Consider the following 25346-nt stretch of genomic DNA (forward strand, 5'->3'; position numbering starts at 1 on the left):
TGGTATAACCTGGGGATCTCCTGTATATAATGATATATGTACAGCTGGTATAACCTGGGGATCTCCTGTATACAATGATATATGTACAGCCGGTATAACCTGGGGATCTCCTGTATATAATGATATATGTACAGCCGGTATAACCTGGGGATCTCCTGTATATAATGATATATGTACAGCCGGTATAACCTGGGGATCTCCTGTATATAATGATATATGTACAGCCGGTATAACCTGGGGATCTCCTGTATATAATGATACATGTACAGCCGGTATAACCTGGGGATCTCCTGTATATAATGATATATGTACAGCTGGTATAACCTGGGGATCTCCTGTATATAATGATATATGTACAGCCGGTATAACCTGGGGATCTCCTGTATATAATGATATATGTACAGCCGGTATAACCTGGGGATCTCCTGTATATAATGATATATGTACAGCCGGTATAACCTGTGGATCTCCTGTATATAATGATATATGTACAGCCGGTATAACCTGGGGATCTCCTGTATATAATGATATATGTACAGCCGGTATAACCTGGGGATCTCCTGTATATAATTATATATGTACAGCCGGTATAACCTGGGGATCTCCTGTATATAATGATATATGTACAGCCGGTATAACCTGGGGATCTCCTGTATATAATGATATATGTACAGCCGGTATAACCTGGAGATCTCCTGTATATAATGATATATGTACTGCTGGTATAACCTGGGGATCTCCTGTATATAATGATATATGTACAGCCGGTATAACCTGGGGATCTCCTGTATATAGTGATATATGTACAGCCGGTATAACCTGGGGATCCCCTGTATATAATGATATATGTACAGCTGGTATAACCTGGGGATCTCCTGTATATAATGATATATGTACAGCCGGTATAACCTGGGGATCTCCTGTATATAGTGATATATGTACAGCCGGTATAACCTGGGGATCTCCTGTATATAATGATATATGTACAGCCGGTATAACCTGGGGATCTCCTGTATATAATGATATATGTACAGCCGGTATAACCTGGGGATCTCCTGTATATAATGATATATGTACAGCCGGTATAACCTGGGGATCTCCTGTATATAATGATATATGTACAGCCGGTATAACCTGGGGATCCCCTGTATATAATGATATATGTACAGCCGGTATAACCTGGGGATCTCCTGTATATAATGATATATGTACAGCCGGTATAACCTGGGGATCTCCTGTATATAATGATATATGTACAGCCGGTATAACCTGGGGATCTCCTGTATATAATGATATATGTACAGCCGGTATAACCTGGGGATCTCCTGTATATAATGATATATGTACAGCCGGTATAACCTGGGGATCTCCTGTATATAATGATATATGTACAGCCGGTATAACCTGGGGATCTCCTGTATATAATGATATATGTACAGCCGGTATAACCTGGGGATCTCCTGTATATAATGATATATGTACAGCCGGTATAACCTGGGGATCTTCTGTATATAATGATATATGTACAGCTGGTATAACCTGGGGATCTCCTGTATATAATGATATATGTACAGCCGGTATAACCTGGGGATCTCCTGTATATAATGATATATGTACAGCCGGTATAACCTGGGGATCTCCTGTATATAATGATATATGTACAGCCGGTATAACCTGGGGATCTCCTGTATATAATGATATATGTACAGCCGGTATAACCTGGGGATCTCCTGTATATAATGATATATGTACAGCTGGTATAACCTGGGGATCTCCTGTATATAATGATATATGTACAGCCGGTATAACCTGGGGATCTCCTGTATATAATGATATATGTACAGCCGGTATAACCTGGGGATCTCCTGTATATAATGATATATGTACAGCCGGTATAACCTGGGGATCTCCTGTATATAATGATATATGTACAGCCGGTATAACCTGGGGATCCCCTGTATATAATGATATATGTACAGCAGGTATAACCTGGGGATCTCCTGTATATAATGATATATGTACAGCCGGTATAACCTGGGGATCTCCTGTATATAATGATATATGTACAGCTGGTATAACCTGGGGATCTCCTGTATATAATGATATATGTACAGCCGGTATAACCTGGGGATCTCCTGTATATAATGATATATGTACAGCCGGTATAACCTGGGGATCTCCTGTATATAATGATATATGTACAGCCGGTATAACCTGGGGATCTCCTTTATATAATGATATATGTACAGCCGGTATAACCTGGGGATCTCCTGTATATAATGATATATGTACAGCCGGTATAACCTGGGGATCTCCTGTATATAATGATATATGTACAGCCGGTATAACCTGGGGATCTCCTGTATATAATGATATATGTACAGCCGGTATAACCTGGGGATCTCCTGTATATAATGATATATGTACAGCCGGTATAACCAGGGGATCTCCTGTATACAATGATATATGTACAGCCGGTATAACCTGGGGATCTCCTGTATATAATGATATATGTACAGCCGGTATAACCTGGGGATCTCCTGTATATAATGATATATGTACAGCTGGTATAACCTGGGGGATCTCCTGTATATAATGATATATGTACAGCTGGTATAACCTGGGGATCTCCTGTATATAATGATATATGTACAGCCGGTATAACCTGGGGATCTCCTGTATATAATGATATATGTACAGCCGGTATAACCTGGGGATCTCCTGTATATAATGATATATGTACAGCTGGTATAACCTGGGGATCTCCTGTATATAATGATATATGTACAGCTGGTATAACCTGGGGATCTCCTGTATATAATGATATATGTACAGCCGGTATAACCTGGGGATCTCCTGTATATAATGATATATGTACAGCCGGTATAACCTGGGGATCTCCTGTGTATAGTGATATATGTACAGTTGGTATAACCAGGGGATCTCCTGTATATAATGATATATGTACAGCTGGTATAACCTGGGTATCTCGTGTATATAGGGATATTTGTACAGCTGGTATAACCTGGGGATCTCCTGTATATAATGATATATGTACAGCCGGTATAACCTGGGGATCTCCTGTATATAATGATATATGTACAGCCGGTATAACCTTGGGATCTCCTGTATATAATGATATATGTACAGCCGCTATAACCTGGGGATCTCCTGCATATAATGATATATGTACAGCTGGTATAACCTGGGGATCTCCTGTATATAATGATATATGTACAGCCGGTATAACCTGGGGATCTCCTGTATATAGTGATATATGTACAGCTGGTATAACCTGGGGATCTCCTGTATATAATGATATATGTACAGCAGGTATAACCTGGGGATCTCCTGTATATAATGATATATGTACAGCCGGTATAACCTGGGGATCTCCTGTATATAATGATATATGTACAGCCGGTATAACCTGGGGATCTCCTGTATATAATGATATATGTACAGCTGGTATAACCTGGGGATCTCCTGTATATAATGATATATGTACAGCCGGTATAACCTGGGGATCTCCTGTATATAATGATATATGTACAGCTGGTATAACCTGGGGATCTCCTGTATATAGTGATATATGTACAGCTGGTATAACCTGGGGATCTCCTGTATATAATGATATATGTACAGCAGGTATAACCTGGGGATCTCCTGTATATAATGATATATGTACAGCTGGTATAACCTGGGGATCTCCTGTATATAATGATATATGTACAGCCGGTATAACCTGGGGATCTCCTGTATATAATGATATATGTACAGCCGGTATAACCTGGGGATCTCCTGTATATAATGATATATGTACAGCCGTTATAACCTGGAGATCTCCTGTATATAATGATATATGTACAGCCGGTATAACCTGGGGATCTCCTGTATATAATGATATATGTACAGCTGGTATAACCTGGGGATCTCCTGTATATAATGATATATGTATAGCTGGTATAACCTGGGTATCTCGTGTATATAGGGATATATGTACAGCTGGTATATGTCACACATCTTGTATATAGCAGTATGTGTTGTGCTTTCTCAGTGTTTGCCCGTTTTCTTCATCTTTCAGGACGGTTTCCATCACGTAGTAATAACATTCATAAAACAATCTCTGGTTTTCATCATGGAATCTGTAATATACAAAGAACATTATTAATAGGCACCAAGAATTTTGCAACAATTCTGACAGAAAGTTGATTTTCACCCCAGTCATTGGGAAAATATTTGGCTTCCTCTGGCGTCTCTGTGAATGGTCGAGTTGCAACATCACCTGGAATCCTGTGAGGCCCCTCATGTGCGTCCTAATTTTTCTCGAATTTCCTCATTTTTTTACTAGGAAACTGGAGACCACACTGATATCACCACCATATCTTCTGCTGCTGATCTTGTTACTCAACCTTCTTCAGAGCTGGTTATCATTCTGAGGAATCTCCAGTCATGGTTGGTGTTTGAGGTTGATGTTGAGCCACCAAGTTGTGATACCTCTCGGAAAACCTTCCTTCTCTCGGACAATTTCTGCTCTTGTTCTTGAGTTGTCTTCTCGCATGTTCTTCTACGCTTCCTACTTGGTCCTGGTTCATATGGAGGTATCATCCCTAGGTATCTGCAGTTGACCACCTACTCCAGACTTTCCATAGATGTTCTCCTATTTTTCTCTATGGGTGGTCCTACCAGAGACATTTCTCCATCGCCATGGGTCAAGAGAAACGTCGTTCCCACCATCTACTTTGACTTTGACTGTGAGGTTGCCCTTACAGTCCTTACCCTAGATGTCCGGAATTTTCCATCAGATATATTCCGAATCTTCTCCAGTGTCACGAGTCTTCCGAATCTTTGACCTACTAGAGGCTGATCACCTATCTACTGGGTAGGTGGGTCTGCTGATGCTTTTTATAGTTGTTCCCGTCCTCCACCAGCTTTTCGAGGTTCACCATCGACCAAAAGCACCAAAACTTTCTTGTGAACCATGATCTAACTCTAAATGTTAGATGGTGGTTGGCCCAATCCAGAACCAGAAAGTGTGTTGAAGAGGATGAACCAAAATTTGCCCTTACAAGTTAGTAACACTCCTCAAAAACAGTAGAGGAGTCTTCAACCAAAATTATCTGAGACCAATGCAAACTTTGGGACCAATTGTCTCGTGGTCCTTTATCTTGAACTTCAGGGAACGGACTGTGGTGGTCGAAGCATCTCTTCATTCTCTTACACCAAATTTTTGGAATTTTTTTGTTATGTCCCTCATCATGATCCTGTGATCTTTATGTTGATGATGACTTCTATTCTGGAGATACCTCCTCCAGGGCTCGTTTCAGGGCTTCTTCTTCCTCGGTCTCAACCGTTTTCTCATGATCAAAGACTCATCCACTCTTTTCCTCGAGACAGAAGGTTTTCTTTAGTTAGATATTTTTTTGGTGTTTTCTATTCAGTCCTTGTTCGTACAAAAGCTTTTACTGGTTTGTTTTTCATCACAGTCTTGGACTGTTTTGGACCAGTCAAAATTTTTTAATTTGATATCTTGGTCTGGAACTTGCCCTTCTATGATGGTTGATGTTTCTCCTGCACCTAATGTGAGAAGATCTACCCACGCGTTTTACACGTTCTCCTCCATTAAGTTTTTAGTCTTTTTCACAGTGAGATGTGTCATTCGCTAACGTGCTTCTTAGAGAACCTCCACCAATAATAGGTTCTCAAAAGTCCCAGATCTTTATCTTGCTCACTTTTTATAGCTTCTACCTAGTCATAGTTACTTCTGAAACCTCAGTTCTTTCCAGTTTGGGTGAAGACTCGTTTGCTGTTGAAGATTAAAATGTGTAATTTTGAAACTCTTAATGTCTAATCACAATAATCAATCGACTCTTTGTCTTGAACGTGTCCTACAGTGGTGGTTTAGACAGTTTTCCATTCTCCTAATGTATGGATTTTTATATCCACCCATGCGTTTCACAGGTTCTTCTCCGTCATGTTTCTCAAGGAATCTTTGGTCTTGATAATTTGCTCTTCATTGATTTCTGTACACCCTGAGGTAACCTTCTACTTAGACACCCAATGGATATTGGACACCAAATCTGTTTTTAAGTCCTTAAGTTCCGAAGCTTCTACTTGATCATGAGTCACACGGAAACCATGTTTATGGTCATAGAATTATCTGCTGCTTTTGATTTAGATTAGTCCTCCAGGACTTCTCTCTTTGAGAGCCGTGTACTCCTGATCTTGACCGCTCTGGTCATTGAGGCCTCTTTCCATTTGGTCTTGTCTTTCCTCCAGACAGCAGATTTTCTCAGACTTCTTCGTCAGACTATTTTTGTGTTTTGTATGGCGCGTCATTCGCGTTTCACAGCTTCTACTTGTTTCATACCGAGGCCTCAGTCTTTTCGGTCTTCTGCTGTTTTAGATTAAGTGTTTTGCAAGACCAAATTTTTACAACCGCAGTCAAGATCTTCATTTGGGAACAGTCGACACTTGGTCTTGGCCTGCCGTGGTGATGGAGGCAAATTTCCAGTTTCCGACACCCAATGTGTGGATTTTTTTTGTAGACTCCCACGCCTTTTAGTGATTCTCAAGGAAGAAAATTTCAGAAATCTGTGCGGTCAAAATCTTTGTTGGTCAGCGGTTAGTTTTTGACCTTGATCTCGAGCGATGCTCACTTTGGTGTTGAGACACTTCTCCGTTCACCAGCACAAGATTTTCTGTGTGTTCTCACGTATCCCGTTAATTCTCCTCCGTTATAGACTTTCATCCTTAAAAATCTCTATACACAGGTGCCATATTATCTTTCGCACCACAGCCATCACCTGACTCACCGCTATCTCTAGTTTGGTGACAAAACCGATCAACCAGATCTTCCACCAGAGACACGTTTGGGTGCTTTGTCATGTCTCGTTGGTGGTAAGCCCGCCGCCTGTGCTTGCTCATCCTCGGTGAGTAATGATCCCTATAATCCCCGTCTATAATTAGGTATGATGAGCGGTAACGTTACACCGGGTGTAACAGAAGTCTGAGCACACATTGAGAACAATGCATGTGCGGTGGAGGCCTGTGTTTACCCGCCATTGTCTATGCGTCTACCTGTAACGGAGATTACACCTACTACTATATCCGTGTGATGTCCCGGATCCGTCACGCCAATATGATTATCACTTGACTTGATGTTTGTGTTGTGGATAAGTCTCCAGCTGTGTGACCACCATGACCAGCCCAGATCCTCCATGTATTTATCTCATTATCTATCCATCATATATCTGGGCTGATATCATGTGGTCTCCACCCGATATCTCCAGCTTCTCAAGGGGCGGCCACTCTTTGTTGTGGTCTCCACACAGTGTTTCCAGCTTCTCGAGGGGCGGCCACTCTTTGTTGTGGTCTCTACACGGTGTCTCCATCTTCTCGAGGGGCGGCCACTCTTTGTTGTGGTCTCCACACGGTGTCTCCATCTTCTCGAGGGGCGGCCACTCTTTGTTGTGGTCTCTACACGGAGTCTCCATCTTCTCGAGGGGCAGCCACTCTTTGTTGTGGTCTCCACACGGTGTCTCCATCTTCTCGAGGGGCGGCCACTCTTTGTTGTGGTCTCTACACGGTGTCTCCATCTTCTCGAGGGGCGGCCACTCTTTGTTGTGGTCTCTACACGGTGTCTCCATCTTCTCGAGGGGCGGCCACTCTTTGTTGTGGTCTCCACACGGTGTCTCCATCTTCTCGAGGGGCGGCCACTCTTTGTTGTGGTCTCCACACGATATCTCCAGCTTCTCGAGGTGCGGCCACTCTTTGTTGTGGTCTCCCCACGATATCTCCATCTTCTCGAGGGGCGGCCACTCTTTGTGGTGGTCTCCACACGGTGTCTCCAACTTCTCGAGGGGCAGACACTCTTTGTTGTGGTCTCCACACGGTGTCTCCAACTTCTCGAGGGGCAGACACTCTTTGTTGTGGTTTTTGGGTCACTTGATTTTAGAGACTTTCAGATTCAGGATTAGGATCTTGATGGTAAAGCTGTAACCTCGAAGCTACTCACCTGATCTCCGTAAATGTTGATTCATCATCGTGTATAATCCGGCTCCTTCTATCCAGACAGACCGGTCCTACAAGTTCTTGGAGAAATCATAAGATGAGGAGACCACACACGTTATATCAGATACTATGATGATGCCAGATGTAGGAATTCATGGAACCAGGAATTGTTCATCTACGGACCTGTGAGGCCTAAGTTTAGATTGCATAGGAACCTTTTCTAGGTGACCATTGTTGGACCTGAAGCCATGATGCACTTGATCCAGGGTTGTTCCACTCTCGTAGTCTATCCCCTGGTCATCTCCTGTCATCGATGTCTTACTATGACTTACACTACCCAGAAGTAGCCCCTGAGGTCCTTTGTATGGGGCAGGAAGCTTTGTGACGCCCCCTAGAGGTAAGACCCAGTGTCTGATCAGTCATTGCCGGATCTACCTGATGAGTTCTGCAGAAATAAGACGCAGGGTTGCGGTATTATATTTTCGGATAGAAGTGTAGGGTTATATATGATTTCTGTCTTCTGGATGATTGTTTTGCTCCCGGGGATTCCCTTACATTGACGTGATGTCTCCCAGATCAGGGGAGGTCAGGGGTCACCGATCAGGACCGCCGACACCCTGAGATCGATGGGATCCAAATATTTGTCCGTCTACTCTCTGCCTCTGTGTAAAGACTGAGGGGCTGTGACTGTGAGTGCAGGAGATAGAGGGGGGTCGCAGGTCACATCTTATCATGCAGGGGGGGGGTCGCAGGTCACATCTTATCATGCAGGGGGGGAGGTGGCAGGTTACATCTTATCATGCAGGGGGGGGGGGTGGCTAGACTCCTGTGTGTCAGTCCTCACTGTCACTCCGTCATTCTATTCCCATCTCTCATCAGGATCCACACGCTGCCACCTAGTGGCCCCTTCACTGTGATAATCCCAGAAATTACGAGGTTTGAATATTTTTCCGATTCTGAATCCGCACGATCCGAGTGGAGCCTCCAGACTTGGACCCGCTCAGATTTCAAGGGCCGGTACATGATTATTGCTGCAGGACGGCAGCACTTTGTACTTTGGGCTCCCCGTCCATAGCCGCCTGTTAATGAGTAGTGGATGTGGCCTCTGCACCCCGGGCCCAGGATATGGCGGTATTATAATGTCGCTAGATGTTTACGGGTTGAAGATCCGAAGGCTTTCTGATGCCTTTAAGAAGAAGAACCTGCGGTTCTGGAGGAGGTTCGGGGAGGTAGGTTTATGGCTCCTGTAGGGTTAACTCTTCTCTCCTATAGACAGGGAAGTGCGGAGGAGGGGAGCGTCTGCTGAGTAATCTCCCGGATCCATGGGAGAGACGCCCGGGACCCCCCAAACCATGGAAACTACTTCACCTTCAGAAAGTCCCTGGCGGCCCGAGACCCTGCCAGAGAGCCCCAGAGAGGAGCCCCCACCAAATATTCATCTCTGTCATGTCTTTGGTGTATATAAGTTTGTTTGCTACAATGTATCAGTGCAGATAAAATGTATAATTGTGGCAAACCCTCAGCTGTGATCATTACAGGGAGTGGAAATGTTACCCAGTCACTGACAGTAAGCAGAGATATTGAAAACACTAGTCATATCATTTACTATGGCAACATACAGGATCTTTCCATATATCATAAATGTGCCCCCCTATATGAGAGACCCCCCCCCCCCCCAGAACTGGAGCGATATAAGAGACGCCCTTCCTTTAGAACTGGTGCAATGTAAAAGACCCCCATGTGGAGTGATATAAGATATAAAAGACCCCCCCAGAACTGGAGCGGTATAAGGGACCCCCCTTCCAGCTGGAATGATAAGGCCCCCCATCTGTAGTGATAGAAACCCACCCCCAGCTGGAGCGATATATTGTGGGGGGGGGGGGGGGGGCCTCCCACGTGGAGTGATATAAGAGACCCCCCTCATGGAGTTATATATGAGACCCCCCATGAACTGGAGCGATATAAGGACCCCCCTCCCAGCTGAAATGATATAAGCCCCCCTCCCCACATGGAGTGATGTTATAGCTTTTCAGTCGGGGGAGGACATCGCTGATAAGGAGGAGATTCCTGCCAGATCCGGGGGAATAAACTGAGACTTTGGCATCGGGGGAGAGAGAGGACACGTCAGGAGATTGTGTGACACGTTACATGTGCTGCCGCCATGTGCATCCACTCATCCACAGCAGCACAGAGTGTATCAGGAGAGCGCATGCTGTTGGTGTAGAGGGTGACAGGCTGAGATCTGCTTAGTGTCCACAGCAGCACAGAGTGTTTGAGGAGCCATTACTCCAGGTAGCGGGCAGGTGACAGCCCGGCTGTACACTGAGGTGTGATGATGAAGTGACGGCCTCTCGTTTTGTGTACGCAGCATGTCCCAGCAGGTCGCGGGATAATCTCCGGGGGCTAATTACTGCGGAGGATTAGTGTGGGGACGAGCGGGTGACACCCGTGGGTGAGTGACGGCTGGCAGAGTGAGGAACCTGCTGCCCGGGGGGACAAGTCTCGTCTTGACGTCTTATTCCTGTTTTCTCACATATTTCATTCGCCGCCGTTAAGTGTCACATCTGGGACGTCCATTAATCTGTACGGGCGAGACTGGCACCACAGGGTGAGAGGCGCCCTCTACTGTCTCATTACTGCCCTCAGCCGGGACAGGGCAGCAGAGCCGGTCTCCACCGTGTAAATGAAGGATGTGAAGGGCACACACATGGTAGCTGGGCACACGGCTCTGGCGTGTCACACGTGGTAGCTGGGCACACGGCTCTGGCGTGTCACACGTGGTAGCTGGGCACACAGGCTCTGGCGTGTCACTCGTGGTAGCTGGGCACACGGCTCTGGCGTGTCACACACGTAGCTGGGCACACTGGCTCTGGCGTGTCACACGTGGTAGCTGGGCACACGGCTCTGGCGTGTCACACACATGGTAGCTGGGCACACTGGCTCTGGCGTGTCACACGTGGTAGCTGGACACACAGGCTCTGGCGTGTCACACGTGGTAGCTGGGCACACAGGCTCTGGCGTGTCACACGTGGTAGCTGGGCACACTGGCTCTGGCGTGTCACACGTGGTAGCTGGGTACACAGGCTCTGGCGTGTCACACGTGGTAGCTGGGCACACAGGCTCTGGCGTGTCACACGTGGTAGCTGGGCACACGGGCTCTGGTGTGTCACACACATGGTAACTGGGTACACAGGCTCTGGTGTGTCACACACGTGGTAACTGGGTACACAGGCTCTGGTGTGTCACACACGTGGTAACTGGGTACACAGGCTCTGGTGTGTCACACACGTGGTAACTGGGTACACGGGCTCTGGTGTGTCACACACGTGGTAGCTGGGCACACGGGCTCTGGTGTGTCACACACGTGGTAGCTGGGCACACGGGCTCTGGCGTGTCACACACGTGGTAGCTGGGCTACTACTACTGCGCCTGCAATCTTCCTGAGTTGTACTGTGCAGACAAGGAGAAGGACAGCGTCACCAGATCCCTTTCCCACCTTGTCCTGTCACCTTACACCCTGTTCTCACATTCATCACGTCTCTCTGATATTTGACAAGTTCCCGCAGTGACGTTTCGCATGTCGGGAGAAGCCTCCGTGTTGATTTTGGGGGCGCGTTTTCCCACGATGTGTCTGGTATGAATGGAGGGGTCACCCTGATACCCCCCTCGTGCCCGCCCCTACACCAGGTGACCTCCCGCACATCACTGACTGGTGGTAAACACACAGAGGGGGGTCTATACAGGTCCCTCACCACCCAACTCTCCTGGAGCCCTGAACGTCCCAGTGATGTAAGCAGAATATTCCTGACTGTCCCTCCCGTGTGTCTCCTGCAGGTGTTCACCTCTCATGGACCCACCGTCATCATGCCCACCTGGTTCTGCTCCAGAGAGTGGTTCTGCTACGTGGGGCAGTTTGTAGAAGATGGACAGGTAAGTCCTATAGATCATGTGTATCTCTATATATGGAGAGGATGTGGTTCACGCTGGTTCCTCCGCTTTGTGCAATTCTCTCTCCCAGATATGATAAGCAGGGTCTGACATCACAGGGAACGGGCCAGGAGGGTGCGGGGGGTCAGTGCGGCTCAGGTCATGGCGTCTGCCTGGGAATACGGTGTATCTCAGCGGCTGTATCCCACCTCTCTCCGGGGTTAGTGGGACGCGAGGGGGCGGCTTTCTTATTTCTTGGCTCTGGAGAGAGGAAATGTAATTTGAGTTTTATCAAAAGAGAAAACGATCGACTTCAGGTCTTTAGAGAAACGGTTCATAAACCGACGCCAGACGTTCCCACACGAGCGCCCACCATCGCCTCAGACCCCCACATTGTCTGCAGCCTGGGAAAGTGGTGGGGGGAGGGGGTGGAGACTCAGCCTTCCTGAACTTCCAGTTTGGAGATGAACTCTGTGACCCGGGGGCGAGGATCTGACGAATTGCCCCATAAACTCTACAAAAAGTTGAAAGCGGGTGAATTAGGGCAGCGCATACCACATAGCATAGCACCTATACATTATACTCACAGCTATACATTCTACCCACACATATACACTCACCGGCCACTTTATTAGGTCCACCTGTCCAACTGCTTGTTAACACTTACTTTCTAATCAGCCAATCACATGGCGGCAGTGCATTTAGGCATGTAGACATGGTCAAGACAATCTCCTGCAGTTCTCCCGAGCATCAGTATGGGGAAGAAAGGTGATTTGTGGCCTTTGAACGTGGCATGGTTGTTGGTGCCAGAAGGGCTGGTCTGAGTATTTCAGAACTACTGGGATTTTCACGCACAACCATCTCTAGGGTTTACAGAGAATGGTCCGAAAAAGAAAAAACATCCAGTGAGCGGCAGTTCTGTGGGCGGAAATGCCTTGTTGATGCCAGAGGTCAGAGGAGAATGGGCAGACTGGTTCGAGCTGATAGAAAGGCAACAGTGACTCAAATCGCCACCCGTTACAACCAAGGTAGGCAGAAGAGCATCTCTGAACGCACAGTACATCCAACTATGAGGCAGATGGGCTACAGCAGCAGAAGACCACACCGGGTGCCACTCCTTTCAGCTAAGAACAGGAAACTGAGGCTACAATTTGCACAAGCTCATCGAAATTGGACAGTAGAAGATTGGAAAAACGTTGCCTGGTCTGATGAGTCTCGATTTCTGCTGCGACATTCGGATGGTAGGGTCAGAATTTGGCGTCAACAACATGAAAGCATGGATCCATCCTGCCTTGTATCAGCGGGTCAGGCTGGTGGTGGTGGTGTCATGGATCCATCCTGCCTTGTATCAGCGGGTCAGGCTGGTGGTGGTGGTGTCATGGATCCATCCTGCCTTGTATCAGCGGCTCAGGCTGGTGGTGGTGGTGTCATGGATCCATCCTGCCTTGTATCAGCGGGTCAGGCTGGTGGTGCTGGTGTCATGGATCCATCCTGCCTTGTATCAGCGGGTCAGGCTGGTGGTGGTGGTGTCATGGATCCATCCTGCCTTGTATCACCGGCTCAGGCTGGTGGTGGTGGTGTCATGGATCCATCCTGCCTTGTATCAGCGGGTCAGGCTGGTGGTGGTGGTGTCATGGATCCATCCTGCCTTGTATCAGCGGGTCAGGCTGGTGCTGGTGGTGTCATGGATCCATCCTGCCTTGTATCAGCGGGTCAGGCTGGTGGTGGTGGTGTCATGGATCCATCCTGCCTTGTATCACCGGGTCAGGCTGGTGGTGGTGGTGTCATGGATCCATCCTGCCTTGTATCAGCGGCTCAGGCTGGTGGTGGTGGTGTCATGGATCCATCCTGCCTTGTATCAGCGGGTCAGGCTGGTGGTGGTGTCATGGATCCATCCTGCCTTGTATCAGCGGTTCAGGCTGGTGGTGCTGGTGTCATGGATCCATCCTGCCTTGTATCAGCGGGTCAGGCTGGTGCTGGTGGTGTCATGGATCCATCCTGCCTTGTATCAGCGGGTCAGGCTGGTGGTGCTGGTGTCATGGATCCATCCTGCCTTGTATCAGCGGGTCAGGCTGGTGGTGGTGGTGTCATGGATCCATCCTGCCTTGTATCAGCGGCTCAGGCTGGTGGTGGTGGTGTCATGGATCCATCCTGCCTTGTATCAGCGGGTCAGGCTGGTGGTGGTGGTGTCATGGATCCATTCTGCCTTGTATCAGCGGGTCAGGCTGGTGGTGGTGGTGTCATGGATCCATCCTGCCTTGTATCAGCGGCTCAGGCTGGTGGTGGTGGTGTCATGGATCCATCCTGCCTTGTATCAGCGGCTCAGGCTGCTGGTGGTGGTGTCATGGATCCATCCTGCCTTGTATCAGCGGGTCAGGCTGGTGGTGGTGGTGTCATGGATCCATCCTGCCTTGTATCAGCGGGTCAGGCTGGTGGTGCTGGTGTCATGGATCCATCCTGCCTTGTATCAGCGGCTCAGGCTGGTGGTGGTGGTGTCATGGATCCATCCTGCCTTGTATCAGCGGCTCAGGCTGGTGGTGGTGGTGTCATGGATCCATCCTGCCTTGTATCAGCGGGTCAGGCTGGTGGTGGTGTCATGGATCCATCCTGCCTTGTATCAGCGGGTCAGGCTGGTGGTGGTGGTGTCATGGATCCATCCTGCCTTGTATCAGCGGGTCAGGCTGGTGGTGGTGGTGTCATGGATCCATCCTGCCTTGTATCAGCGGGTCAGGCTGGTGGTGGTGGTGTCATGGATCCATCCTGCCTTGTATCAGCGGGTCAGGCTGGTGGTGGTGGTGTGATGGATCCATCCTGCCTTGTATCAGCGGGTCAGGCTGGTGGTGCTGGTGTCATGGATCCATCCTGCCTTGTATCAGCGGGTCAGGCTGGTGGTGGTGGTGTCATGGATCCATCCTGCCTTGTATCAGCGGGTCAGGCTGGTGCTGGTGGTGTCATGGATCCATCCTGCCTTGTATCAGCGGGTCAGGCTGGTGCTGGTGGTGTCATGGATCCATCCTGCCTTGTATCAGCGGGTCAGGCTGGTGGTGCTGGTGTCATGGATCCATCCTGCCTTGTATCAGCGGGTCAGGCTGGTGGTGCTGGTGTCATGGATCCATCCTGCCTTGTATCAGCGGTTCAGGCTGGTGGTGGTGGTGTCATGGTGTCTTTGGGCCCCTTGGTACAACGCCACAGCCTACCTGAGTATTGTTGCTGACCATGTCCATCCCTTTATGAGCACAATGTACCCTGTAACATCTGATGGCTACTTTCAGCAGGATAATGCGCCAGGTCATAAAGCTGGAAGCATCTCAGACTGGTTTCTTGAACATGACAATGAGCTCACTGTACTCAAATGGCCTCCACAGTCACCAGATCTCAATCCAATAGAGCATCTTTGGGATGTGGTGGAACGGGAGATTCGCATCATGGATGTGCAGCCGACAAATCTGCGGCAACTGTGTGATGCCATCATGTCACTATGGAGCAAAATCTCTGAGGAGCTTCCAGCACCTTGTTGTATCTATGCCACGAAGAATTGAGGCAGTTCTGAAGGCAAAAGGGGGTCCAACCCGTTACTAGCATGGTGTACCTAATAAAGTGAGTTTACATAGCATCCACACCTACACATTGTACTCACACCTATACATTATATCTGCACCTTTACCTTCTACCCACACATAAACATTGTCCTTGCACCTATATAATGTACCCGCACATTTAGATTGTATCTGCACCTATACATTATACTCACAACTATACATCATCTATACATTGTACTGTCACCCATACATTGCCCCTATACATGCAAAGGCTGCAGTCTGTAATCTTCTGTGTCTCATTTTTAGGGGACCCCCGAGGATCAACTCTTCTTCTATGATCACCTCCGGAAAGGCGGCGGAGTACATCGTGTAGATGAATGTCTCCTGCAATACCGTTACCACCAGCACGCGACCACACATAGTATATCAGAGTGAGTGTAATATACCGCCACACTGTGCTGTGTATACTGCCCCCATACACAGCGAGCTGCCATGTCTTGTGTGTCCTGACACCTTTCTATCATAGCCAGCAGTGGTCAGGGGTCAGCATGGGCGCTCTGACCCCTCTGTGACTACACCCCCCATACACAGTGAGCTGCCATGTCCTGTGTGTCCTGACACCTTTCTATCATAGCCAGCAGTGGTCAGGGGTCAGCATGGGCGCTCTGACCCCTCTGTGACTACACCCCCCATACACAGTGAGCTGCCATGCCCTGTGTGTCCTGACACCTTTCTATCATAGCCCGCAGTGGTCAGGGGTCAGCATGGGCGCTCTGACCCCTCTGTGACTACACCCCCCATACACAGCGAGCTGCCATGTCCTGTGTGTCCTGACACCTTTCTATCATAGCCAGCAGTGGTCAGGGGTCAGCATGGGTGCTCTGACCCCTCTGTGACTACACCCCCCATACACAGTGAGCTGCCATGTCCTGTGTGTCCTGACACCTTTCTATCATAGCCAGCAGTGGTCAGGGGTCAGCATGGGTGCTCTGACCCCTCTGTGACTACACCCCCCATACACAGTGAGCTGCCATGTCCTGTGTGTCCTGACACCTTTCTATCATAGCCAGCAGTGGTCAGGGGTCAGCATGGGTGCTTTGACCCCTCTGTGACTACACCCCCCATACACAGCGAGCTGCCATGCCCTGTGTGTCCTGACACCTTTCTATCATAGCCAGCAGTGGTCAGGGGTCAGCATGGGTGCTCTGACCCCTCTGTGACTACACCCCCCATACACAGTGAGCTGCCATGTCCTGTGTGTCCTGACACCTTTCTATCATAGCCAGCAGTGGTCAGGGGTCAGCATGGGTGCTTTGACCCCTCTGTGACTACACCCCCCATACACAGCGAGCTGCCATGCCCTGTGTGTCCTGACACCTTTCTATCATAGCCAGCAGTGGTCAGGGGTCAGCATGGATGCTCTGACGTCTCTGTGACTATACCCCCCCATACACAGCGAGCTGCCATGTTCTGTGTGTCCTGACACCTTTCTATCATAGCCAGCAGTGGTCAGGGGTCAGCATGGATGCTCTGACGTCTCTGTGACTACACCCCCCATACACAGCGAGCTGCCATGTCCTGTGTGTCCTGACACCTTTCTATCATAGCCAGCAGTGGTCAGGGGTCAGCATGGGTGCTCTGACCCCTCTGTGACTACACCCCCCATACACAGCGAGCTGCCATGTCCTGTGTGTCCTGACACCTTTCTATCATAGCCAGCAGTGGTCAGGGGTCAGCATGGGTGCTCTGACCCCTCTGTGACTACACCCCCCATACACAGCGAGCTGCCATGTCCTGTGTGTCCTGACACCTTTCTATCATAGCCAGCAGTGGTCAGGGGTCAGCATGGGCGCTCTGACCCCTCTGTGACTACACCCCCCATACACAGCGAGCTGCCATGTCCTGTGTGTCCTGACACCTTTCTATCATAGCCAGCAGTGGTCAGGGGTCAGCATGGGTGCTCTGACCCCTCTGTGACTACACCCCCCATACACAGTGAGCTGCCATGTCCTGTGTGTCCTGACACCTTTCTATCATAGCCAGCAGTGGTCAGGGGTCAGCATGGATGCTCTGACGTCTCTGTGACTATACCCCCCCATACACAGCGAGCTGCCATGTTCTGTGTGTCCTGACACCTTTCTATCATAGCCAGCAGTGGTCAGGGGTCAGCATGGATGCTCTGACGTCTCTGTGACTACACCCCCCATACACAGCGAGCTGCCATGTCCTGTGTGTCCTGACACCTTTCTATCATAGCCAGCAGTGGTCAGGGGTCAGCATGGGTGCTCTGACCCCTCTGTGACTACACCCCCCATACACAGCGAGCTGCCATGTCCTGTGTGTCCTGACACCTTTCTATCATAGCCAGCAGTGGTCAGGGGTCAGCATGGGTGCTCTGACCCCTCTGTGACTACACCCCCCATACACAGCGAGCTGCCATGTCCTGTGTGTCCTGACACCTTTCTATCATAGCCAGCAGTGGTCATGGGTCAGCATGGGCGCTCTGACCCCTCTGTGACTACACCCCCCATACACAGCGAGCTGCCATGTCCTGTGTGTCCTGACACCTTTCTATCATAGCCAGCAGTGGTCAGGGGTCAGCATGGGCGCTCTGACCCCTCTGTGACTACACCCCCATACACAGCGAGCTGCCATGTCCTGTGTGTCCTGACACCTTTCTATCATAGCCAGCAGTGGTCAGGGGTCAGCATGGGCGCTCTGACCCCTCTGTGACTACATCCCCCATACACAGCGAGCTGCCATGTCCTGTGTGTCCTGACACCTTTCTATCATAGCCAGCAGTGGTCAGGGGTCAGCATGGGTGCTCTGACCCCTCTGTGACTACATCCCCCATACACAGCAAGCTGCCATGTCCTGTGTGTCCTGACACCTTTCTATCATAGCCAGCAGTGGTCAGGGGTCAGCATGGGCGCTCTGACCCCTCTGTGACTACACCCCCCATACACAGCGAGCTTCCATGTCCTGTGTGTCCTGACACCTTTCTATCATAGCCAGCAGTGGCCAGGGGTCAGCATGGGCGCTCTGACCCCTCTGTGACTACACCCCCCATACACAGCGAGCTGCCATGTCCTGTGTGTCCTGACACCTTTCTATCATAGCCAGCAGTGGTCAGGGGTCAGTATGGGCGCTCTGACCCCTCTGTGACTACACCCCCCATACACAGTGAGCTGCCATGCCCTGTGTGTCCTGACACCTTTCTATCATAGCCAGCAGTGGTCAGGGGTCAGCATGGGCGCTCTGACCCCTCTATGACTACACCCCCCATACACAGCGAGCTGCCATGTTCTGTGTGTCCTGACACCTTTCTATCATAGCCAGCAGTGGTCAGGGGTCAGCATGGATGCTCTGACGTCTCTGTGACTACACCCCCCATACACAGCGAGCTGCCATATCCTGTGTGTCCTGACACCTTTCTATCATAGCCAGCAGTGGTCAGGGGTCAGCATGGGCGCTCTGACCTCTCTGTGACTACACCCCCCATATACAGCGAGCTGCCATGTCCTGTGTGTCCTGACACCTTTCTATCATAGCCAGCAGTGGTCAGGAGTCAGCATGGGCGCTCTGACCCCTCTGTGACTACACCCCCCATACACAGCGAGCTGCCATGTCCTGTGTGTCCTGACACCTTTCTATCATAGCCAGCAGTGGTCAGGGGTCAGCATGGGTGCTCTGACCTCTCTGTGACTACACCCCCCATATACAGCGAGCTGCCATGTCCTGTGTGTCCTGACACCTTTCTATCATAGCCAGCAGTGGTCAGGGGTCAGCATGGACGCTCTGACCTCTCTGTGACTACACCCCCATACACAGCGAGCTGCCATGTCCTGTGTGTCCTGACACCTTTCTATCATAGCCAGCAGTGGTCAGGGGTCAGCATGGGTGCTCTGACCTCTCTGTGACTACATCCCCCATGCACAGCGAGCTGCCATGTCCTGTGTGTCCTGACACCTTTCTATCATAGCCAGCAGTGGTCAGGGGTCAGCATGGGCGCTCTGACCCCTCTGTGACTACATCCCCCATACACAGCGAGCTGCCATGTCCTGTGTGTCCTGACACCTTTCTATCATAGCCAGCAGTGGTCAGGGGTCAGCATGGGTTCTCTGACCCCTCTGTGACTACATCCCCCATACACAGCGAGCTGCCATGTCCTGTGTGTCCTGACACCTTTCTATCATAGCCAGCAGTGGTCAGGGGTCAGCATGGGCGCTCTGACCCCTCTGTGACTACACCCCCCATACACAGCGAGCTGCCATGTCCTGTGTGTCCTGACACCTTTCTATCATAGCCAGCAGTGGCCAGGGGTCAGCATGGGCGCTCTGACCTCTCTGTGACTACACCCCCCATACACAGCGAGCTGCCATGTCCTGTGTGTCCTGACACCTTTCTATCATAGCCAGCAGTGGTCAGGGGTCAGCATGGGTGCTCTGACCCCTCTGTGACTACACCCCCCATACACAGTGAGCTGCCATGTCCTGTGTGTCCTGACACCTTTCTATCATAGCCAGCAGTGGTCAGGGGTCAGCATGGGCGCTCTGACCCCTCTGTGACTACACCCCCCATACACAGCGAGCTGCCATGTCCTGTGTGTCCTGACACCTTTCTATCATAGCCAGCAGTGGTCAGGGGTCAGCATGGGCGCTCTGACCCCTCAGGGACTACACCCCCCATACACAGCGAGCTGCCATGTCCTGTGTGTCCTGACACCTTTCTATCATAGCCAGCAGTGGTCAGGGGTCAGCATGGGTGCTCTGACCTCTCTGTGACTACACCCCCCATACACAGCGAGCTGCCATGTCCTGTGTCCTGACACCTTTCTATCATAGCCAGCAGTGGTCAGGGGTCAGCATGGGTGCTCTGACCTCTCTGTGACTACACCCCCCATACACAGCCAGCTGCCATGTCCTGTGTGTCATGCCACCTTCCTATCATAGCCAGCAGTGGTCAGGGGTCAGCATGGGCGCTCTGACCTCTCTGTGACTACACCCCCTATACACAGCGAGCTGCCATGTCCTGTGTCCTGACACCTTTCTATCATAGCCAGCAGTGGTCAGGGGTCAGCATGGGCGCTCTGACCCCTCTGTGACTACACCCCCCATACACAGCGAGCTGCCATGTCCTGTGTGTCCTGACACCTTTCTATCATAGCCAGCAGTGGTCAGGGGTCAGCATGGGCGCTCTGACCCCTCTGTGACTACACCCCCCATACACAGCAAGCTGCCATGTCCTGTGTGTCCTGACACCTTTCTATCATAGCCAGCAGTGGTCAGGGGTCAGCATGGGCGCTCTGACCCCTCTGTGACTACACCCCCATACACAGCGAGCTGCCATGTCCTGTATGTCCTGACACCTTTCTATCATAGCCAGCAGTGGTCAGCATGGGTGCTCTGACCCCTCTGTGACTACACCCCCCATACACAGCGAGCTGCCATGTCCTGTGTGTCCTGACACCTTTCTATCATAGCCAGCAGTGGTCAGGGGTCAGCATGGGCGCTCTGACCTCTCTGTGACTACACCCCCTATACACAGCGAGCTGCCATGTCCTGTGTGTCCTGACACCTTTCTATCATAGCCAGCAGTGGTCAGGGTTCAGCATGGGCGCTCTGACCCCTCAGGGACTACACCCCCATACACAGCGAGCTGCCATGTCCTGTGTGTCCTGACACCTTTCTATCATAGCCAGAAGTGGTCAGGGGTCAGCATGGGCGCTCTGACCCCTCTGTGACTACATCCCTCATACACAGCGAGCTGCCATGTCCTGTGTGTCCTGACACCTTTCTATCATAGCCAGCAGTGCTCAGGGGTCAGCATGGGCGCTCTGACCCCTCTGTGACTACACCCCCCATACACAGCGAGCTGCCATGTCCTGTGTGTCCTGACACCTTTCTATCATAGCCAGCAGTGGTCAGGGGTCAGCATGGGCGCTATGACCCCTCTGTGACTACACCCCCCATACACAGCGAGCTGCCATGTCCTGTGTGTCCTAACACCTTTCTATCATAGCCAGCAGTGGTCAGGGGTCAGCATGGGCGCTCTGACCCCTCTGTGACTACACCCCCCATACACAGCGAGCTGCCATGTCCTGTGTGTCCTGACACCTTTCTATCATAGCCAGCAGTGGTCAGGGGTCAGCATGGGCGCTCTGACCTCTCTGTGACTACACCCCCTATACACAGCGAGCTGCCATGTCCTGTGTGTCCTGACACCTTTCTATCATAGCCAGCAGTGGTCAGGGGTCAGCATGGGCGCTCTGACCCCTCTGTGACTACACCCCCCATACACAGCGAGCTGCCATGTCCTGTGTGTCCTGACACCTTTCTATCATAGCCAGCAGTGGTCAGGGGTCAGCATGGGCGCTCTGACCCCTCTGTGACTACACCCCCCATACACAGCGAGCTGCCATGTCCTGTGTGTCCTGACACCTTTCTATCATAGCCAGCAGTGGTCAGGGGTCAGCATGGGCGCTCTGACCCCTCTGTGACTACACCCCCCATACACAGCGAGCTGCCATGTCCTGTGTGTCCTGACACCTTTCTATCATAGCCAGCAGTGGTCAGGGGTCAGCATGGGCGCTCTGACCCCTCTGTGACTACACCCCCCATACACAGCGAGCTGCCATGTCCTGTGTGTCCTGACACCTTTCTATCATAGCCAGCAGTGGTCAGGGGTCAGCATGGGTGCTCTGACCCCTCTGTGACTACACCCCCTATACACAGCGAGCTGCCATGTCCTGTGTGTCCTGACACCTTTCTATCATAGCCAGCAGTGGTCAGGGGTCAGAATGGGCGCTCTGACCCCTCTGTGACTACAACCCCCATACACAGCGAGCTGCCATGTCCTGTGTGTCCTGACACCTTTCTATCATAGCCAGCAGTGGTCATGGGTCAGCATGGGCGCTCTGACCCCTCTGTGACTACACCCCCCATACACAGCGAGCTGCCATGTCCTGTGTGTCCTGACACCTTTCTATCATAGCCAGCAGTGGTCAGGGGTCAGCATAGGCGCTCTGACCCCTCTGTGACTACACCCCCCATATACAGCGAGCTGCCATGTCCTGTGTGTCCTGACACCTTTCTATCATAGCCAGCAGTGGTCAGGGGTCAGCATGGGTGCTCTGACCCCTCTGTGAATACACCCCCCATACACAGCGAGCTGCCATGTCCTGTGTGTCCTGACACCTTTCTATCATAGCCAGCAGTGGTCAGGGGTCAGCATGGGCGCTCTGACCCCTCTGTGACTACACCCCCCATACACAGCAAGCTGCCATGTCCTGTGTGTCCTAACACCTTTTTATCATAGCCAGCAGTGGTCAGGGGTCAGCATGGGCGCTCTGACCCCTCAGTGACTACACCCCCCATACACAGCGAGCTGCCATGTCCTGTGTGTCCTGACACCTTTCTATCATAGCCAGCAGTGGTCAGGGGTCAGCATGGGCGCTCTGACCCCTCTGTGACTACACCCCCCATACACAGCAAGCTGCCATGTCCTGTGTGTCCTGACACCTTTCTATCATAGCCAGCAGTGGTCAGGGGTCAGAATGGGCGCTCTGACCCCTCTGTGACTACACCCCCCATACACAGCGAGCTGCCATGTCCTGTGTGTCCTGACACCTTTCTATCATAGCCAGCAGTGCTCTGGGGTCAGCATGGGCGCTCTGACCCCTCTGTGACTACACCCCCCCATACACAGCGAGCTGCCATGTCCTGTGTGTCCTGACACCTTTCTATCATAGCCAGCAGTGGTCAGGGGTCAGCATGGGCGCTCTGACCCCTCTGTGACTACACCCCCCATACACAGCGAGCTGCCATGTCCTGTGTGTCCTGACACCTTTCTATCATAGCCAGCAGTGGTCAGGGGTCAGCATGGGCGCTCTGACCCCTCTGTGACTACACCCCCCATACACAGCAAGCTGCCATGTCCTGTGTGTCCTGACACCTTTCTATCATAGCCAGCAGTGGTCAGGGGTCAGCATGGGCGCTCTGACCCCTCTGTGACTACACCCCCATACACAGCGAGCTGCCATGTCCTGTATGTCCTGACACCTTTCTATCATAGCCAGCAGTGGTCAGCATGGGTGCTCTGACCCCTCTGTGACTACACCCCCCATACACAGCGAGCTGCCATGTCCTGTGTGTCCTGACACCTTTCTATCATAGCCAGCAGTGGTCAGGGGTCAGCATGGGCGCTCTGACCTCTCTGTGACTACACCCCCTATACACAGCGAGCTGCCATGTCCTGTGTGTCCTGACACCTTTCTATCATAGCCAGAAGTGGTCAGGGGTCAGCATGGGCGCTCTGACCCCTCTGTGACTACATCCCTCATACACAGCGAGCTGCCATGTCCTGTGTGTCCTGACACCTTTCTATCATAGCCAGCAGTGCTCAGGGGTCAGCATGGGCGCTCTGACCCCTCTGTGACTACACCCCCCATACACAGCGAGCTGCCATGTCCTGTGTGTCCTGACACCTTTCTATCATAGCCAGCAGTGGTCAGGGGTCAGCATGGGCGCTATGACCCCTCTGTGACTACACCCCCCATACACAGCGAGCTGCCATGTCCTGTGTGTCCTAACACCTTTCTATCATAGCCAGCAGTGGTCAGGGGTCAGCATGGGCGCTCTGACCCCTCTGTGACTACACCCCCCATACACAGCGAGCTGCCATGTCCTGTGTGTCCTGACACCTTTCTATCATAGCCAGCAGTGGTCAGGGGTCAGCATGGGCGCTCTGACCTCTCTGTGACTACACCCCCTATACACAGCGAGCTGCCATGTCCTGTGTGTCCTGACACCTTTCTATCATAGCCAGCAGTGGTCAGGGGTCAGCATGGGCGCTCTGACCCCTCTGTGACTACACCCCCCATACACAGCGAGCTGCCATGTCCTGTGTGTCCTGACACCTTTCTATCATAGCCAGCAGTGGTCAGGGGTCAGCATGGGCGCTCTGACCCCTCTGTGACTACACCCCCCATACACAGCGAGCTGCCATGTCCTGTGTGTCCTGACACCTTTCTATCATAGCCAGCAGTGGTCAGGGGTCAGCATGGGCGCTCTGACCCCTCTGTGACTACACCCCCCATACACAGCGAGCTGCCATGTCCTGTGTGTCCTGACACCTTTCTATCATAGCCAGCAGTGGTCAGGGGTCAGCATGGGCGCTCTGACCCCTCTGTGACTACACCCCCCATACACAGCGAGCTGCCATGTCCTGTGTGTCCTGACACCTTTCTATCATAGCCAGCAGTGGTCAGGGGTCAGCATGGGCGCTCTGACCCCTCTGTGACTACACCCCCTATACACAGCGAGCTGCCATGTCCTGTGTGTCCTGACACCTTTCTATCATAGCCAGCAGTGGTCAGGGGTCAGAATGGGCGCTCTGACCCCTCTGTGACTACAACCCCCATACACAGCGAGCTGCCATGTCCTGTGTGTCCTGACACCTTTCTATCATAGCCAGCAGTGGTCATGGGTCAGCATGGGCGCTCTGACCCCTCTGTGACTACACCCCCCATACACAGCGAGCTGCCATGTCCTGTGTGTCCTGACACCTTTCTATCATAGCCAGCAGTGGTCAGGGGTCAGCATAGGCGCTCTGACCCCTCTGTGACTACACCCCCCATATACAGCGAGCTGCCATGTCCTGTGTGTCCTGACACCTTTCTATCATAGCCAGCAGTGGTCAGGGGTCAGCATGGGTGCTCTGACCCCTCTGTGAATACACCCCCCATACACAGCGAGCTGCCATGTCCTGTGTGTCCTGACACCTTTCTATCATAGCCAGCAGTGGTCAGGGGTCAGCATGGGCGCTCTGACCCCTCTGTGACTACACCCCCCATACACAGCAAGCTGC

At 51.3% G+C, this 25346-nt stretch overlaps 1 protein-coding gene across 6 annotated transcripts in view; it reads left to right on the forward strand.

The window, feature by feature from the left end:
• The window catches only part of B3GNTL1 (UDP-GlcNAc:betaGal beta-1,3-N-acetylglucosaminyltransferase like 1), a 189492-nt gene that overhangs the window by 127027 nt on the left and 37119 nt on the right, over nucleotides 1-25346 (forward strand). For 3 of the 6 annotated variants that reach the window (XM_072112656.1, XM_072112657.1, XM_072112659.1), the window contains 2 exons: nucleotides 11848-11943; nucleotides 15786-15910. In XM_072112656.1, coding sequence (XP_071968757.1) covers nucleotides 11848-11943; nucleotides 15786-15910 — 221 coding nt within the window. Of the gene's footprint in view, nucleotides 1-8386; nucleotides 8411-8900; nucleotides 9243-10441; nucleotides 10466-11847; nucleotides 11944-15785; nucleotides 15911-25346 lie in introns of those variants that run through there. The other 3 variants (XM_072112661.1, XM_072112658.1, XM_072112660.1) reach the window with 3 other exon arrangements.

This window comes from Engystomops pustulosus, chromosome 6, assembly GCF_040894005.1.
Source record: "Engystomops pustulosus chromosome 6, aEngPut4.maternal, whole genome shotgun sequence".
Lineage (NCBI taxonomy): Eukaryota > Metazoa > Chordata > Amphibia > Anura > Leptodactylidae > Engystomops > Engystomops pustulosus.